The sequence below is a fragment of the Gekko japonicus genome, unplaced genomic scaffold, assembly GCF_001447785.1.
Source record: "Gekko japonicus isolate JY-2015 unplaced genomic scaffold, Gekko_japonicus_V1.1 scaffold2676, whole genome shotgun sequence".
NCBI lineage: Eukaryota > Metazoa > Chordata > Lepidosauria > Squamata > Gekkonidae > Gekko > Gekko japonicus.
Window position 1 is genome coordinate 179,778 of NW_015169260.1, and position 18,429 is coordinate 198,206.

General features: G+C 49.5%; 1 protein-coding gene across 1 annotated transcript in view; it reads left to right on the forward strand.

Annotated features, from left to right (window-relative positions):
* The first annotated feature begins 298 nt into the window (after window positions 1-298).
* EDC3 (enhancer of mRNA decapping 3) overlaps window positions 299-18,429 on the forward strand; it is a 46,587-nt gene continuing 28,456 nt past the window's right edge. The window contains exons 1-3 of the mRNA XM_015416521.1: window positions 299-371; window positions 3,841-4,018; window positions 11,389-11,708. Of these exons, the coding sequence (XP_015272007.1) occupies window positions 353-371; window positions 3,841-4,018; window positions 11,389-11,708 (517 nt within the window). The 5' untranslated portion in view covers window positions 299-352. The remainder of the gene's footprint in view (window positions 372-3,840; window positions 4,019-11,388; window positions 11,709-18,429) is intronic.

The following is an 18,429-nucleotide window of genomic DNA, read 5'->3' on the forward strand; positions in this document are numbered from 1 at the left end:
AAGTTTGTTGTTGATTTTAGAATTGCCTAAGCTTTCAGGCAGGAGGTGCCTGGCTGTAAACCTTGCACGGTTTTCACATCCTGTACATCCCTACAGAGCTCACCACGTGGTTTTCGCCTGAGAAACAGTGACCGATCTATCTTGTCACTCAGGATGTCGGTGAGGATCAAATGAGAACTCTGCATTACCCTCAGCGTACTGGAGGAAGGGCAGGATTGTATCCGTAACAGTAACCACCATGCAAAAATGCTAATTGGGTCTGTTCCGGTGAAAGCAATCAAGAGACTTGGGCTCCCAGGAAAACTTTTCCGCTTGGAGTAGTGAAGTGTGGGAGCGAAGAAGCGGTTGAAAAATGAGCACCCTAATGCACGGTGAGCCCAGGCTCTTTCAGATTGAGGCTGGCCTGCCCTCCGCCCATGAATGAGCATTCCCCTCCGTTCCCCTGGATGTACCTGGGTGGCAGGGCAGGGGCAAAAGTCCTCAACTTCTCCCCCTGAAGAGCAATGCTCTCCCTCTAAGCTTGTGAGCAAAATTCTACTTTGTGAGCGAGCGATTTGGCTTACGGTATAACTCAGTCTGCTCTGGAGCCACCCTTCCTGAGCGAAGACAAAAATGTGTGAGCCGGAGGCTAAAAAAACAGTGAGCTTGCTCACACTAACTCAGCTTAGAGGGAACGCTGCTGAAGAAGAGAGCGGTGACTCAGGGAAGCTCCTACCCTGCCACCTATTCTGTTCATCTTTAAGGTGCTACTGGACTCTCGCTCTTTTCTAGCAACTCCTTGTGCCTGGGACGTGTTGCTGTTAGGGTTGCCAGTCTCCAGGTGGGGGCTGGAGATCTCCCGCTATTGCAGTTGGTCTGTGGGTGACCGAGATCAGTTCCCCTGGAGAAGATGGCTGCTTTGAATGGTGGACTCTCTGGAGTTATAGTCTGCTGGGGTCCCGTTTCTCCACAAACCCCGCCCTCCCCAGGCTCCACCCTCAAAAACGCTCTGGCTGCTATTGGTTTTTAGGTGGCATGGGGGGGGAAAGCATTTGCTTGGTGGCTGCTGCTGCACCACTGCCTGGAAAGTTTAACAAGTATAGGTGGAGTGGAGAAAGGGGCGATTGTGGCTTTTTGTTCACTGTCCGAGGGGTTCTAGGCAAACGCTTGCAAAAACTCAATGGTTCTTTGTCGAGCTGTCCAAAGAAAGCTTGTGGAAAGAATGCTGGCTGAGCTGAACTCCGGGTCGTCTGCCCATCACTGATATTTAAAATCCTGTCCTTTTTGTGTACTCCTCTCTAGCCAGGGCTGCTACAGTTAGAGGCTGGTTTCCTTAAACCCAGTCTTTACTAGAGATGTAAAATTTCCGGAAATTTTGAAGCTCGGAAAAAAACCAGTTTTTTTCCGGGAAAAAACGGAAATTTTCAGAAAAATTGAAAAAAACGCTACATTAGCATTTCTTTTGTTTTTTCTAGATTGAAAGTCATTCTGTTACTTTAGGAACATAAAATATGACTTATGGACATTTTTACTTGGCATGAAATTATCACAACTAGCATATTAAAAATATAGTGTATCCAAACATTTATTACAAACAGAATACACATCCACATGCAAAAACAACACTGAAACTTATTTATTTTCTTCTGACAATCGCACCTCCTAAAGGAAGGAATGCATCTTGTTCTTGCATTGGAGAATTCAGTTTGCAACCTAGGACTTGCTTGTCCTCAGTGCACAGAAATTAGATCAATCTGATACCATATATATATATTAGAAATATTTGGAAAATATTTGAACACCTTGTCTTAAAATATTTTATTCATCATGTTAAAATAAAACATTCCATAATCAATTTTTTTCTTTTTTCAATTTTTCCAATTTTTCGGAAAAAAACAAAAAAGCTTCAGGAAAAAAATGGGAAAAAAACGTTTTTTCCCCAAATTTTTCCGGTTTTTTTCCGAGCCTTCACATCTCTAGTCTCCACACACCACACCCTTCTCTCTTTTGTTTCAAGTGGGTAGCCATGTTGGTCTGCAGAAGAAGAGCGAGATGCAAGTCCTGGAGCACCTCGTAGGCCAAGGGCGGCCAAACTGTGGCTTGGGAGCCGCCCGTGGCTCTTTCACACATATCATGTGGCTCCCAGCAGGGCGGCTGGGGAAGCTAAATATCATTAGCAAACAGATATCACTGGACAAATAAATTATCATCATCCATGTCTTGCTTTTACCGCTTTTGTTATAATTTTTGGCAGTCCCATTTAATGTCAATAAAAAGCGAATTGGCATATCTCCCAGTAAAAACGTGCAATATCTGTTCATGCCTTGCGGCTCTCAGACACCTGACCTTTATTCTTTGTGGCTCTTACGTTAAGCAAGTTTGGCCACCCCTGTCATAGGCCCACAAGATCTCCAGAGTATACACTTTCAAGAGTCAAAGCTCCCTTCATCAGATACAAGGCATCAGAGGGAGCTTTATATCTCACAGAGGGAGCTCTGACTCTTGAAAAGCTCATACCCTGAAACTCTTTTTGGTCCCTTGAGGTGCTACTGGGCTCAAATCTAACTATTTTACTACAGTCCAACACAGCTACCGTCTGAAACCACCGTGGAAGGTCTTGTTGGTCTTTAAAGGGCTACTGGACTCAACTCTCGCTCTTATCTCCTGTTCTGACCTCTCATTGTAATTTGTTCCCGGCCTAGCTTTGAGAGGCTCTCGCTTCCTCTTGGCTCCCGTGATTCTCTTTAATAACGGGTTGCCATAGAAGAAACAGATGGGTTGTAGAAAACAGTAGTGGAAATAACTGGGGACAAGATTGCTTCGGCATTTTCCCTTCCACTTTTTATTGCGTTCTAGGGAGGTAGAAAAGGAGCTGCGGTGGCTCAAGTGGTTAAGACGCTGAACTGCAGGCTGTGGAAGGTCAGTAGTTCAGCAGTTCGAGACCTGAGTGTGCTGCATGACGGAGTGAGCTCCCATCTCTAGTTCCAGCTCCTGCCAACCTAGCAGTTCGAAAGCAAGACATTGCAAGTAGATAAATAGGTACCACTTTGGTGGGAAGGGAACAGTGTTCCGTGCGCCTTGGTGTTTAGTCGTGCCGGCCACATGACCACGGAAACGTCTTCGGACAGCGCTGGCTCTTCGGCTTTGAAACAGAGATGAGCACCGCAGCCCTAGAGTCGGATTTGACTGGCTTTCGAGCAAGGGAACCTTTACCTTTACTTTAGGGAGGTACACTCCCCCCCCCGCTTGCCTTTCCCCCCGTCTTTCAATTGCTGTCTGAATTTCCTTACACTAACCTGTGGCAGGGCGAAGAAAAGATTCAAGGTGAAACGTTGCAGCTGGCGGAATCTTCCAGTTTTAAAACAGAAGCCATTTAAAAACCAGAACAATAAACGATTACGTTTTTACAAATGTCCCAGTCCGGCTTACTGCCCCATGCTGGCTCAGTAGCTTTCACACAGGTCCCGGAATCTTCCACTCATTCAGCTCCATGCCTTGTGTCTTTTTTTCCATACCTGATACGATCTGAAACGCTGCAGTTTTGCAAACTTTCAAAAGAGTACACTGTCTTAGCTCTGACTCTGATTGGCTTTCTTCGAGTTCTTAATCACATTAATGGGTCGTACACACTGAGATGGCAGGATTACGTGAGAACTCATTGTTTAAGCATGCCCTCGACGAGGCGACATTTCGTCAGCTTTTGCGACTGGAATCATTCAGACGCTTCAGGGCTGCCCATGTAAAAGAAATGGGTGATGGAAATATAGAGGTCTAAAGCCAAACGCGTAGCATAGTGTGAGATCACTGGAATGTGTTTTAGCCTCACTTTTTAACCTTCTTCATTACCTCTTTGTGTTGCAGTGATCAGGGAAAACATGGCTACCAATTGGCTTGGCAGCATCGTCTCCATCAACTGCGGAGACAGCTTGGGTGTCTACCAGGGTAGAGTATCGGCCGTGGACCAAGTCAGCCAGACAATCTCACTGACGCGGCCTTTTCACAATGGGGTCAAGTGTTTGGTGCCAGAGGTCACCTTCAGGTAAGTTTCTGCCAGCTATGACAAGTGACTCGAACATTACAAACCATCTCAGAAAATATACAGAGACGTACAAGCAGCTATCAATGTGTGCATGCAATTCACAGTTTTTCATTTGCGGGAAGTGGACAGGTGCCAGGTCTAGGCAGATATGTCGTTTTCATTCTGAAGCATTTCAGTCCAAAATGTATACCTTCCAAATTGGGGGAAAGACTTGAGCTATCTTTGGAACAAGCTTAATCCACGACCTGGCTAAACTTGAAAAGTTTTTTAAAAAACCAACAGATTTTGGTGGGCCCCTGACCTGGATAGTCCAGGCAAGCCGGATCGCGTCAGATCTCGGAATCTAAGCGGGGTCGACTCTGGCAAATACTTGGATGGGAGACCTCCTTGGAATATCAGAGGTGGAAGGTGGGGGCAGGCTTTATTCAGCCACCTCTCTGAACATCCTCCAGTCCCCCAGTAGGAGTCAGTCACCAAGGTCGCCATGACTTCCAGGTGCTCACACGCACACGTACATATGAAAAATACAAAAAACATCCAGGTTTTGGTGGTAGTACTTACATGCGTCATGGTCTTTACAATTCTACTATTGGAATTTGAGCCATAACAGCTGGAAACGTTTGAAAGAAATAACAAACTGAATATCCCTCTCTCTTTACCAATAGCCTGCAAAGTGTGTGCGCGCGTGTGTGCGTGCATGTGTGTAGTTGGAGAAATAGCCCTTATTTCCAGTTCCTCTAGTGCTATTTATTTACTGTTTCCTAACAGTGCTATTTACTGTTTACTAACTCTCTAGTGCTATTTATTTACTGTTTACTAACAAGGAAAGCAGTGTCCCTTGATTTCTGACAGTCTGTATGCAGGAGAAAAGGAACTTTCTTCCACTATTCTCTTCTTCCGGTAGCATGGGTAGTCTGGAGCTTCACAGTTGGAACAGGATTATGGGAGCTGTCCGTTTGTCGTCTGGGGCAGGGACATGGAAGCAGTGGGGGAGGGGGGAACCCAGCTTCCCGATAAGAAGTTGACAGCCGTTTCCTTACCTTGCTGAAAAGTAGAAGAGAGTCCAAAATCAACAAGCGAACAGCGGCATTTTATGAATTGACCTTTTTGCCGCATTGTTTGCGTATGATTTAACAGGCAGATACGGCCCTGGTTGGAAACAAGGATTAAATAACTGTTGTTTTTTCTCTCTCGAGGGCTCCGTTTCCTTTTGAGAGAGCGGAGTTAGAAAGGAGCACGTCTTTAACGTTTGAGAGGTTCATAAAAGCCTGTGTCGTTGTCCAGGGCAGGGGTCCCCAGCCTTTTTGAGACTTTGGGGCACCTTTGGAATGCTGAGACAAGAGGGGTGGGCACAGCCACAAAATGACTGACCCAAGAGGTGGTGCGAATCACTCAGTGTCACGGGGTGAGGTCATGCATAACTCTAATAGTCACCATTGTTCCCTCTAAGCTGAGTTAGTGTGAGCTAGCTCACAGCTTTTTAGCCCCCGGCTCACGCATTTTTGTCTTAGCTCAGGAAGAATGGCTCCGGAGCACCCTGATTTCTGCAGTAGCCAAATTGCTTGCTCACAACTTTCATACCAGTAGCTCACAAAGTAGGAGTTTTGCTCACAAAACTTCACAGCTTAGAGGGAACATTGTCACTGTAGATTAAGGTGGGCAGCTGCGTTGGTCTGAAGCAGTAAAACAAAGTTTGAGTCCAGCGGCACCTTTAAGACCAGCAATGTTTTATTCAAGGTGTGAGCTCTCGTGTGCAAAGCACACTTCATCAGACACTAGAATGGAATTGCAGATTGCCGTTGTACATGTAGGGAGTAAGTTGTTACATTAGCATGCAAAATAGCGAAGGTGTTTTTTTAACATACAAAGAATGACAAGCTTGGTGTCTGGGTATGACAAGCTTGGTGTCTGGTTATCATCCGTTTGGGTTTGACTGGGGGGGGGGAAGTAACATTCCAGTGTCTGACGAAGTGTGCTTTGCACATAAAAGCTCACACCTTTAATAAAACTTTGTTGGTCTTAAACAGGGGTGGCCAGACTTTCTTAACATAAGAGCCACGTAGAATAAACATCAGATGTTTGAGAGCCGCATGACATGAACAAATATTACGGACATGGGGTTTTTTTTTTAAAATGCAAATTTGCTTTTTATTAACATTAAAAATGAGACTGCCAGAAATACAAACAAAAGGGGTAAAAATAGATGTCGGTGATGTTATTTATTCGTCCAGTGATATTTGTACGGTTGTGCGGGGGCTTTGAGGATGCATTTAAAGTTAAAATTGCTTTCTTTCTCTGGTCTCTCCCCCCCCCCACCTCAAGCCTACCCAGGAAGGGGAACACTGGCTGGGGAAGGGAAGACCGATCGGGGAGGCCTGACTCCCCTTCGCTTCCCCAGCCGCCCTGCCAGGAGCCACAGAATAAGTGTGAAAGAGCCACATGTGGCTCCCGAGCCACAGTTTGGCCGCCCCTGGTCTTAAAGGTGCCACCGGACTCTAATTTTGTTCTAATAGTAACTATTCAGCATTTCACGTGGAAGCTCTTTTTAACTGGGTTAACAGGATGCCAATCAGCATATTGTTTAAAAGTATTTCCTTGTGTACACAAAGCTTACTTTCAGTCGCACAATGAAGCGCTGAGGTGGCAGCTACTGCTGAAGCCAGTTTTTAAGAATCTGCTCGTGTAATCAGATCTCCAGTGGCCAATCATAAGCCACCCTGGGCACAAGCACCACCTGGCCCCGCCCACTTCCTAAAAACGCTTGGCGGGTGCCCGGAAAGGTGTCGGTGGGCACCACGTTGAGGACCCCTGGTTCCAGGGGTTGTGTGTGTGGTTGCGTGTGATATTTTAGTGGAAACACACACCAGGAAGCCAATTCCCGTGACATGAAATTAAGTCACTTGCAGCATTCCGTTTCTGCAGGGCTCAAATTCGTACTGTGCAGGTATGAGGAAGAGCTGCGTAGGCAGCGACGAAATCACGTCAGGCCTGCCTTTGTTGCGTTAAGGGGGTTAGATTTTTTTAAAAAAGAAAGCGAATGAAAGCTAGCTTCTTTGAGCAGGCTGAATTCTTACCTTCTGAGGAGAAATAGGAATGTGCAAAGGGCTGAATAATCCCCAGGCGAGTTGGAAGACCCCGGGTCTTATGCTTGCACCGTTGTAGCAGATTTAGAAGAAGAAGAAGAGATTGGATTTATACCCTGCCCTTTACTGCCCAAAGGAGTCTCAGAGCGGCTTACAAACTCCTTTCCCTTCCCCTCCCCACAACAGACACCCTGTGAGGTGGGTGGGGCTGAGAGAGCTCTGACAGAAACTGCTCTTTTTCAAGAACAGCTGTGCCAGAACTATGGCTTGCCCAAAGTCATCCAGCCAGGTGCAAGTGGACGAGTGGGGAATCAAACCTGGTTCTCCCAGATTAGAGTCCGTGCACTTAACCACGACACCAAACTGGCTCTCGAGTGTTCTGGAGCATGTTGGAATATGTGTCCCGAAGCCAAATCCTTGCACTGATTTAGAAGCTGTAATTCTCTCCACTCCTCTGTGGATTCTCTGTTAATAACTTCATTGGCCGGGATATGGCCTGTTCAGCAGATTGAAAACTTTATTCTCAAATTCTGGATGTAGTCAGAACTCGAACAGCCGCTGAATTGTTATACAAGCTCCAACTTGTCAACTCTGGGAATAAATCCTGATTCCCTCCTGCCCGTGTTTCTTTTTTTAACGCAGTGCTTTAATATTTACTTTCAGCGATCAAAGCTTTTTGCACACATCTCAGTCATTCTTACAATAGTACGGTGTAAGGCAGTCCAGTATTATTGTCACACTTTAGGAGGGGGGTGGAGGAAGTGGTTTTCCTAACATCTCCTAATGAGCTTATGACAGATGAGAGATTTGAACCCATGACCTCCTGGGTAGAAGCTTATTTTCTTAGCTACTGTATGGCAACAGTCTTAAAGATGGGAGTTGCTTGCTTGCGAAAATAACTTCATTTCTAACCTGAAGAACGCCTCAAAGTTTTGATTCTCCCCCACCGGCCACCACTTTAAGTATTTGAGAAACTTCACTGAGGCAGGGTATGTTTTTATAATTTGTAGATGATGCTGTCAGGTGTCAGCGGACATGGCGAAATAAGCATAAGAAGAGCCCTTGCTGGATCAGACCGAGAGTCGATCTAGTTCAGCCTCCTGTCGCACACAGTGGCCAACCAGTTCCTCTGGAGGGCCAACAACAGGGCATAGAGGCCAAGGGCTTCATAAGAACATCAGAAGAGCCCTGGTGGATCAGACCAGGGGTCCATCTAGTCCAGCATCCTGTCTTGTACAGTGGCCAGCCAGTTCCTCTGGAAGGCCAACAACAGGGCAGAGAGGTTGAGGCCTTCATTAGAACATCAGAAGAGCCCTGCCGGATCAGACCAGTAGTCCATCTAGTCCAGCCTCCTGTCTCACACTGTTGACAAACAGTTCCTCTGGAGGGCCAACAAGAGGGCACAGAGGCCAAGGCCTTCCTAAGAACATCAGAAGAGCCCTGCTGGATCAGACCAGGGGTCCATCTAGTCCAGCATCCTGTCTCACACAGGGGCCAACCAGTTCCTCTGGAGGGCCAACAACAGGGCAGAGAGGCCGAGGCCTTCCTAAGAACATAAGAAGAGCCTTGCTGGATCAGACCAGTGGTCCATCCAGTCCTGCTTCCTGTCTCACACAGGGGCCAACCAGTTCCTCTGGAGGGCCAACAACAGGGCACAGAGGCCAAGGCCTTCATAAGAACCTCAGAAGAGCCCTGCCGGATCAGACCAGTGGTCCATCTAGTCCTGCTTCCTGTCTCACACAGGGGCCAGCCAGTTCCTCTGGAGGGCCAACAACAGGGCCTAGGGGCTGAGGCCTTCCCCTGATGTTGCCTCCTGGCTCTAGGATGCAGAGGATTACTGCCTCTGAATATGGAGGTTTCTCTCAACCACCATGGCTATTACCCATTGATAGACTTATCCTGCATGAATGTATCTAATCCCCTTTTAAAGCTGTTTCTTCCTGCGGCCATCACTACTATGTCTGGCAGAGAATTCCACACTTTGTGTACAGTGGGTTTTTTTGGGCCATCCTGAACCTACTCCCCATCATCTCCATTGGAAGCCCTCGAGTTCTCGTATCTTGGGAGAGGGAGAAAATTTTTTATCTCTGTCAACCCCCATAGGGTTTTCAAGGCAAGAGACATGATGCAGAGCTGGTTTGCCATTGCCTGCCTCTGTGTCACGACCCTGGTATTCCTTAGCAGTCTCCCATCCGAGGACTAGCCTGGCCCAACCCTGCTTAGCTTCCAAGATCCGATGAGATCGGGCTAGCCTGGGCAATCCAGGTCAGGTCCTGTTTTGATAAGAGTGCACCAAAATCGCTCCATCCCAGGGAACCGATCCTTATTTCCCCCATTTGCATAGCGTTTTCAGTATGGGTAAGAAAGTATTTTATTTATGTATTTATTTTATTGGATTTTAACTGGCCACCCCCGCCAAAACAAGGGCTCAGGGCTGTGTAGATCCCGATTCATACAATCCAGAATCAGTGTTCCCTCTAAGCTGAGTTAGTGTGAGCTAGCTCACAGTTTTTTAGCCTCTGGCTCACACATGTTTCCCTTTGCTCAGGAAGGAGGGCTCCAGAGCAAACTAATTGATGCAGCAGCCAAATCACTCGCTCACAACTTTCATACCAGTAGCTCACAAAGTAGAATTTTTGCTCACAAGACTCCACAGCTTAGAGGGAACATTGTCCAGAACTAAACATATAAAAACCAGTAAAACACACTAATTAGGAACATAAGAGAAGCCAATGTTGGATCAGGCCAACGGCCCATCGAGTCCAAGACTCTGTGACACACAGTGGCCAAAACCAGTGTTCCCTCTAAGCTGAGTTAGTGTGAGCTAGCTCACAGTTTTTTAGCCTCCGGCTCACACATTTTTTGTCTTAGCTCATGAAGGACGGCTCCAGAGCAAACTAATTTATGCAGTGGCCAAATCGCTCGCTCACAACTTTAATGCCAGTAGCTCACAAAGTAGAATTTTGGCTCACAGGACTCCACAGCTTAGAGGGAGCTTTGGCCAAAACCACCAGGTGCCATCAGGAGGTCCACCAGTGGGGCCAGGACACTAGAAGCCACCCCACTGTTGACCCCCCCAAGCACCAAGAATACAGAGCATCCCTTGCCCCAGCCTGTGAGTCCCTATCTATACCTTGTGGCTAATAGCCACTGATGGACCTCTGCTCCATATGTTTCTCCAATTCCCTCTTGAAGCCGTCCATGCTTGTAGCCGCCGCCACCTCCTGTGGCAGTGAATTCCATGTGTTAATCACTCTTTGGGTGAAGAAGGACTTCCTTTTATCCGTTCTAACCCGACCGCTCAGCAATTTCATTGCGTGCCCATGAGTTCTTGTATTGTGAGAAAGGGAGAAAAGTACCTCTTTCTCGACCTGCTCTGTCCCATGCATAATCTTATAAACCTCGATCATGTCACCCCCTCAGCCGTCGTCTCTCCAAGCTAAAGAGCCCCGAGCGCTTTAACCTAAAAGATGGCGTTAAAATTTTCCACAGTGCCACTGCCTCATGGGGGTGGGGTGGGGTGGGGAGTCAGGGAGTGGGAGTGCCGGAAGGATGTAACTGTCGCCATCCTCAATCAAACCCCCGGAGGAACATCTCTGCCTTACAGGCCCTGCGGAACTGTAACGAGTCCCGCAGGGCATGGATGTTCTCCGGCAGAGAGTTCCAGGTTGGAGCCAGGGCAGAAAACCCCCTTGCTCTGGTCGAGGACACCCAGACATCTCTCGGGACCGGGACCACCAGTAAATTCTGATCTACCGATCGTGTGTGTGTGTATGTGTGTGTCAGTGCTCCCTCTAAGCTGAGTCAGTGTGAGCAAGCTCACAGTCTTTTAGCCTCCGGTTCACACGTTTTTTGGTCAGGAAGGAGGGCTCCAGAGCAAACTAATTGATGCAGTTAGCCCAATGGCTCGCTCGCAACTTTAACGCCAGCAGCTCACAAAGTAAGAATCTTTGCTCACAGGACTCTCTGCAGCTTAGAGGGAGCATCGGTGTGTGTGTGACAGCTCCGAGGAGTCTGCTTGCCTTGCGAAACTTGACAAACTGGTTCTGGGTCCCTGTCCGTGAATGCGCGTTGATTCCCGAATCTTGGTGCTTCCCTTTCTTTGTTTTCGTCCTGGCGCGCTTCCCTGCCGTGGCATGCACTGTCAATAGAATGATAACCTGGCACAAGTTCTTACCGGTTTTTTCCCTTCCAGGGGTAACTGCCCCCCCCCCAGCCTTGCGTTCCCGTAAACCCAGGTCACGGCTGGGCCGCTCACACCTTGCTTGGCCCTCTTCCTGTCTGCAGGGCGGGTGACATCACCGAGTTGAAGATCCTGGAGATTCCGGGCCCCGGCGGTAACGGGCCACGCGGGGACTTCCAGCAGAACGACCTTGGTATGTCCAGTGTTGGGTTCCCAGGAAGCGCCAGCCAGAACGGCACCGGGAAGCTGCTGAAGAAAGCCGGCTCTTCCAGCAGCGCCCCCCAGAACATCCCCCGGAGGGCGGACGCGAGAAGTCAGGACGTAGCCGTTTCCCCCCAGCAGCATCAGTGTTCCAAGAGCTACATGGATCGGCACATGGAGTCCCTGAGTCAGTCGAAAGTCTTCCGCCGGAGGCACAACTCGTGTGAGTGTAGTGGCCACGTGGGGCTGTCCTTCCCCTTTGGGCTGGCTAACAGGCAAAGTTCTCCTAAGTGTCTTGCCACGTTGCCAGAAGGAATCTTAACGTTTTTGTGTCCATGTCGCTGCCTGCTTCTCTCTCTTGGAGGTCTGCAGCTGGGCTTTGGGCATAACCCAGTGACTGCATGCTGTAAGTCCCCAGTTCCATTCCCAGCATCTCCAGTTATGAGGACCATGCAGGAGGTGATAGGAAAGACCTTGATCTGAGACCCTGGCTCGGTGGTAGAGCCTCTGCTTGGCATGCAGAAGGTCCCAGGTTCAATCCCCGGCATCTCCAGTTATAAGGGCCAGGCAGGAGGTGATGGGAAAGACCTTGACTTGAGACCTTGGCTCAGTGGTAGAGCATCTGCTTGGCATGCAGAAGGTCCCAGGTTCAATCCCCAGCATCTACAGTTAAAAGGGCCAGGCAGTAGGTGATGGGAAAGACCTTGACTTGAGACCCGGGCTGAGGGGTAGAGCATCTGCTCGGCATGCAGAAGGTCCCAGGTTCAATCCCTGCCTCTCCAGTTAAAAGGGCCAGGTAGGAGGTGATGGGAAAGGCCTTGACCTGAGACCCTGGCTCAGTGGTAGAGCATCTGCTTGGCATGCAGAAGGTCCCAGGTTCAATCCCCGACATCTCCAGTTCAAAGGACCAGGCAGTAGGTGATAGGAAAGACCTTGACCTGGGACCCTGGCTCAGTGGTAGAGCGTCTGCTTGGCATGCAGAACATCCCAGGGTTACGTCCCTTGCCTCTCCAGTCGGAAGGACCAGGCAGTTGATGATGGGAAAGACCTCTACTGAATGGTGGGACCTTCTGCATACAAAGCAAATGTTCTGAGTTGGACCCCCAACATCTCCAGCTGAAAGGGTCAGATATTAGGTGATGGAAAACCTTTTCTCTGAGACCCTCTGCCAAACAGAGCAGACAGTGCTGATGAGCTAGTGGTCTGACTTGATAATAAGGCAGTTTCATGTGTTCCTTCTGGTCTAAAGCGGGATGTGATATATGAAGCTCGTCCTGCTGGCTTTGTGGATGTCCAGGGGTCACCCAGGCAGGTCTGAGGGAGGCTTTTGCGCTGTCGTCAGCTTTTCCGTAAAGGCCACTTGCTTTTCTGGCAAGTGTCAATTTTCAAAATATTCTTACTCGCCAGGAGTACTCAAGTCTGCAGTGGCTCAAGTGAGAAATGCCAGATAACAGAGTTTGGAGCATAGAGACTAGGAGAGGGGGCCTAGAGCGTAATCTGCAGGTGACATCACGTCCTTCCAAGGCAGGGCTTGGAACACTAAAACAGCTGAACAGGAAGGAGAAACTGAAATGCACGATTTCTGCCCTTCGAACTGGCCATGCGTGTCTTTGGAAACTGACTAGCCCAGGGCTGCAACAGAGAGGAGATGGTTCCCTATTGGTGAGGAACACACCATCCTCTTGCTAATCTAGTTCCAGGATTTGGGATTGGTTCAGATGTCCCAGCCCTTGCACGAGCCCCTCCCCTTTTATGCATTTATTGAGGATTGTAGAGTTGGAAGGGATCTCCAGGGTCATGTAGTCCAATCCCCAGTGTATTTGAAGTGACCCTAGGGTTGCCAGCTGTGGGGAGGGAAATACCTGGAGGTTTGGGGGAATGGAGCCTGAGGGGGCAGGGTTTGGGGAGGGGAGGGACTTTGTGCCACAGAGTCCACCTTTCAAAGTGGCCATTTCCCCCCAGGCGAACTGATTGCCGTCGCCTAGAGAATCAGTCGTAGTAGTGCGAGATCTCCAGCTGCCGCCTGGAGGTTGTCAACCCGAAGTGATCCTGAGCAATGTTCCTGCTAAGCTGTGGAGTCTTGTGAGCAAAAATTCTATTTTGTGAGCTACCGCCATTAAAGTTGTGAGCGAGAGATTTAGCTACTGCAGAAATCAGTTTGCTCTGGAGTCATCCTCCCTGAGCCGAGACAAAAATGTGTGAGCCGGAGGCTGAATACTGAGAGCTAGCTCACACTAACTCAGCTTAGAGGGAACACTGATCCTGAGCAGTGTTCCCTCTAAGCTGAGTTAGTGTGAGCTAGGTCACAGGTTTTTTTAGCCTCCGGCTCTCACTTTTTTTTTTGTCCCAGCTCAGGAAGGAGGGCTCCAGAGCCAAACTAATCGACGCAGCAGCCAAGCCGCTCGCTCACAACCTGAATGCCAGTCGCTCACAAAGGAGGATCTTTGCTCACAAGACTCCACAGCTTAGAGGGAGCAGATGACCAAGTAAACTTTCGGAAGGTCGAGGAACCCATAGGAGAGGACGGGGATAAAACGTTCTGCCGGTTTTTAAAGTTCTTCTTCAGAGCTTCGCCCTGCACTGAACGAGCCGGAGCTGACCTTCCGGTGCCCGGTGGTGTGCGTGCGAAGGCAGGGGGCAGAGATAACCACTTATCTTCCCTCTCTTTCCTTAACGCCGGGGTGAAAGGAATCCATAAACAAACATCAGCGAGAGAGGCCGCCGCGCAACAATGGCTTGCGTGCGGGGCTGGCGCTGGGCACTTCCACGCCAGGGCTGGCAGCGCCAGCTTTGAAAGGGAGGTATTGCAGGAAGGGCCCGCCAGGGTGGTTTCACGCGCCGCTGGCTGAATAAGCCTGGGAGACCTTGTTTACCTTCTTCCAAGGGAGGTTCTCCTGGCCGGCTGCCAAGGGAAGGAGAGCTTCTGACTCCGGGACGGAGGCACACTCTGTATTTACTTTATTGATACCCTGCCTTTCTCCCCCAGTGGGGAAGCAAAGCCGGCTTACGCCGTTCGCCTCGCCTGTTATCCTCGCAACAACCCTGTGGGGTAGGTTAGGTTGAGGGTGTATGACTGGCCTACGGTAACCCAGCAAGCTTCTGTGGCAGAGTGGGGATTCAAATTTGGGTCTCCAAGATCCTCTTCTGATGCTTTTGATTTGATTTGATTTGATTTCCCCCACTCCCGCCCATGCAGCTGCTGGTGTGACCTTGGGTCAGTTACAAGTTCTCTCAGAGCTGTTCTTTTAAGAGCAGTCCTCGAAAAAGCTCTCTCAGCCCCACCTACCTCACAGGGTGTCTGTTGTGGGGAGGGGAAAGGGAAGGTGATTGTAAGCTAATTGTAAGCCTCCATGCTGGCTCTTAGTGGTTAAGAGCAGCGGACTCTAATCTGGGAGATCCGGGTTTGATTCCCCACCCCTCCACATGCAGCTTGCTGGTGTGACCTTGGGTCAGTCACAGTTATCTTTGAGCTGTTCTCTCGAGAGCAGTCTTCAAAAGAGCTCTCACAGCCCCACCTACCTCACAGGGTGTCTGTTGTGGGGAGGGGGAAAGGGATTGTAAGCCGCTCCGAGACTCCTTCAGGTAGTGAAGGGCAGGGTCGAAATCCGATCTCTTTTCTGTTCTTCTATATCATGCTGGGTCTAAAGCAGGGGTTCTTAACTTGGGGTCCGTGGATTTCAAGGATGGGAAAAACAGTTCAGGGGGTCCGTGACCTGGATGGGGGGGGGGGAATCACGCCTTTATTTTCACTAACCTCTAACTGAAATTTAGCATCTCCTTCAATGATGAATGTAGGCAACAAACCGCAGTCGTGTTAGCAGTAGCTGTGACTTTGTCACCAATAGAAATCACAGGTGTCTTCAAATCATATTACCGTTGTTGAAGATTACCTAGAAATATTGCTTCTACTACTCCCTACTTTGAAATCACGGTGGTTATTAGACTTACCGCTCGGTCACCCATGGTTGCAGATGCCCAGAGGGGTCTGTGGCACAAGAAAGGTTAAGAACCCTTTCTCTGGAGGCAGCTTGATGCACAGACCGGGGGCCAGTGGCCTGTTGTGGATGCCCAAGTTATCACTTTGCCAAGAGGAGCCTTGACCTGGGCTGGCCAGTAGACCTTAAAGGAGCCTCAGCTTGATAAGAGGTGTGGTCCTGTTTGCAGCCTTCCCGCGTAAGAGAAGCCATGTTGGATCAGGCCAATGACCCATCCAGTCCAGCACTCTGTGTCACACAGTGGCCAAAACCCAGGTGCCAACAGGAGGTCCACAAGCAGGGCCAGAACTCCAGAAGTCCCCTCCCACTGTGGCCCCCCAAGCACCAAGAAGACAGAGCATCACTGCCACAGAGTGTTACCTCTATATCTTGGGGCTAATAGCCACTGATGGATATAAGAGCCATGTTGGATCAGGCCAGTGGCCGATCCAGTTCAACACTCTTGTGTGACATAGTGGCCAAAACCCAGGTGCCATCAGGAGGTCCACAAACAGGGCCAGAACTCCCTCTCCCACTGTTGGCCCCCCAAGTACCAAGAATACAGAGCATCACTGCCCCAGGCAGTGTTTTATCTATAAGTAAAGGTTTCCCTTTCTTGAAAGCCAGTCGAATCCAACTCTAGGGGGTGGTGCTCATTTCCGTTTCCAAGCCGAAGAGCCAGCGCTGTCCGAAGACTTTTCCGTGGTCATGTGGCTGGCATGACTAAATGCCAAGGCACACGGAACGCTGTTACCTTCCCACCGAAGTGGTACCTATACCTTGTGGCTAGTACCTACACCTTGTGGCTGATAACCTCTGGTGGACATAAGAACACAAGAGAAGACATGTTGGTTCAGGCCAATGGCCCATCCAGTCCAACACTCTTGTGTGACACAGTGGCCAAAACCCAGGTGCCATCAGGAGGTCCTCCAGCAGGGCCAGAACTCCAGAAGCCCTCCCATTGTTGCTCCTTAAGCACCAAGAATACAGAGCATCACTGCCCTAGGCAGTGTTTTATCTATACCTTGTAGCCACTGATGAACAGAAGAGAAGCCATGTTGGATCAGGCCAATGTCCCATCCGGTCCCACAATCTGTGTCACACAGGAGCCAAAGTCCAGGTGCCATCAGGAGGTCCACCAGCAGGGGCAGAACTCCAGAAGTCGTCCCACTGCTGCCCCCCAAGCACCAAGAATATGGAGCCTCACTGCCCCAGACAGAATGTCTCATCTGTAACTTGTGGCTGATGACCTCTGCTCCATATGTTTCTCGAGCTCCCTCTATGTTTGTAGCGGCCGCTACTTCTTGCAGCAGTGCAATCCTACCCTGCCCCAAATGTTGATAATCTTTAAGGTGCTCCTGGACTCTTGCTCTTTTCTGCTGCTACAGGCAGATGAACACGGCTACCCATCCTGATCTTTCTCCATAGAAGATTGCATTTTAAGAACACAGTGGATCCTCTCCTAGTTTCCCTGGTACCTTGTTTGTTTTGACCCATAGTCATTGCGGATTTATGGCTGAGAAGGTCTGGTCTTGAGAATAAACAGATCGTCCCCGTTCTTAAACCCGAGAGGTTTTCCCCCTCTCCACCTTGTACCAAGTTTGGCGCTTCATTTCAGGAAAGCGCCTCTGGCCCCTCTTAACATGTTTTCTCGTATCAAGCTCTTCCTGAGGCTTGGCGGTGCTTTTGAGGACACCCCCTGATGCGTTTTGGTGTCTGATCTTGACAAGCGATGTCACTTTTGGTTTGCCGCCGCCTTTATAGCTGAGCCAGCAGCCGAATCAGCAGGATTTTGAAGCTGGCAAACCATCGGGGTGGATTAAAACAGCCGACCTCCAGAGCGTGTTTCGCTTTGGAGGGGCCCGATGCTGGCGCGGGTTCAGAATCATCTGTCGGGAGCTTGCAGAGAACATTCAAACTGTGTCCCCCTCAAACTGTGCCCCCCCCCCCGCTCCCGTGACAGATTTTTTGTTCTGTCGGCATTTAGGTGCGAAGCACATTTGACCACTGTTGTGCTTTGCATTGGACACTGCTGATGCTTTTGTTACATTTCCTGGTGTGTGTTTTTTTTAAAGTAGATCCGCGGTCTTCTCTGCTGCGTGTTTGTAGAAGAGTCTGGAAATGTCCGAAGAGCTCAGTTTGGCCACTGCAGACCGTGTCTCAACCGGACTCCCCCTGACCGATCTGAAGAAGTCAGCAGTGACTCTGGTTAAGTGTGCGGTCTCTAATCTGGGAGAACCGGGTTTGATTCCCCACTCCTCCACTCGCACCTGCTGATGTGACTTTGGGTCAGTCACAAGCTCTGGCACAGCTGTTCCTGAAAGAGCAGTTTGTGTCAGCTCCTGGACTCTTGCTCTCGTCAGATCTGAAGACGTGAGCCCTGCCTCACGAAAGCTCCTCCCCTGCCCACAAACGTTAGCCTTTTGAGGTGCTACCGGACTCTTGCTTTTTTTCTACTTTCACTGTCTTGCGACCGCGCTGATGTAGAATCATAGAGTTGGAAGGGGCCACACAGGTCCAACCCCGTGCTCAATGCAAGATCAGCCTAAAGCATCCCTGAGGAGTGTTCGTCCAGCCACTGTTCGAAGACTGCCAGTGAGGGGGAGCTCACCACCTCCCCAGGGCTTCCATTAGAAGATGAACGATCAAGGATATGGGGGCAGGGAATAACCCTTGCCCAAAGGTAACGCTTCCAGTTTGGTGTAGTGGTTAAGGGTGCGGACTCTAATCTGGGAGAACCGGGTTTGATTCCCCACTCCTCCACTTGCACCTGCTGGATGACCTTGGGCAAGCCGTAGTTCTGATAAGAGCTGTTCTTGAAAAAGAGCAACTTCTGTCAAGAGCTCTCTCAGCCCCACCTACCTCACAGGGTGTCTGTTGTGGGGAGGGGGAAGGAAAAGGAGTTTGTAAGCCGCTCTGAGACACCTTTGGGTAGTGAAGGGCGGGGTATAAATCCAATCTCTTCTTCTT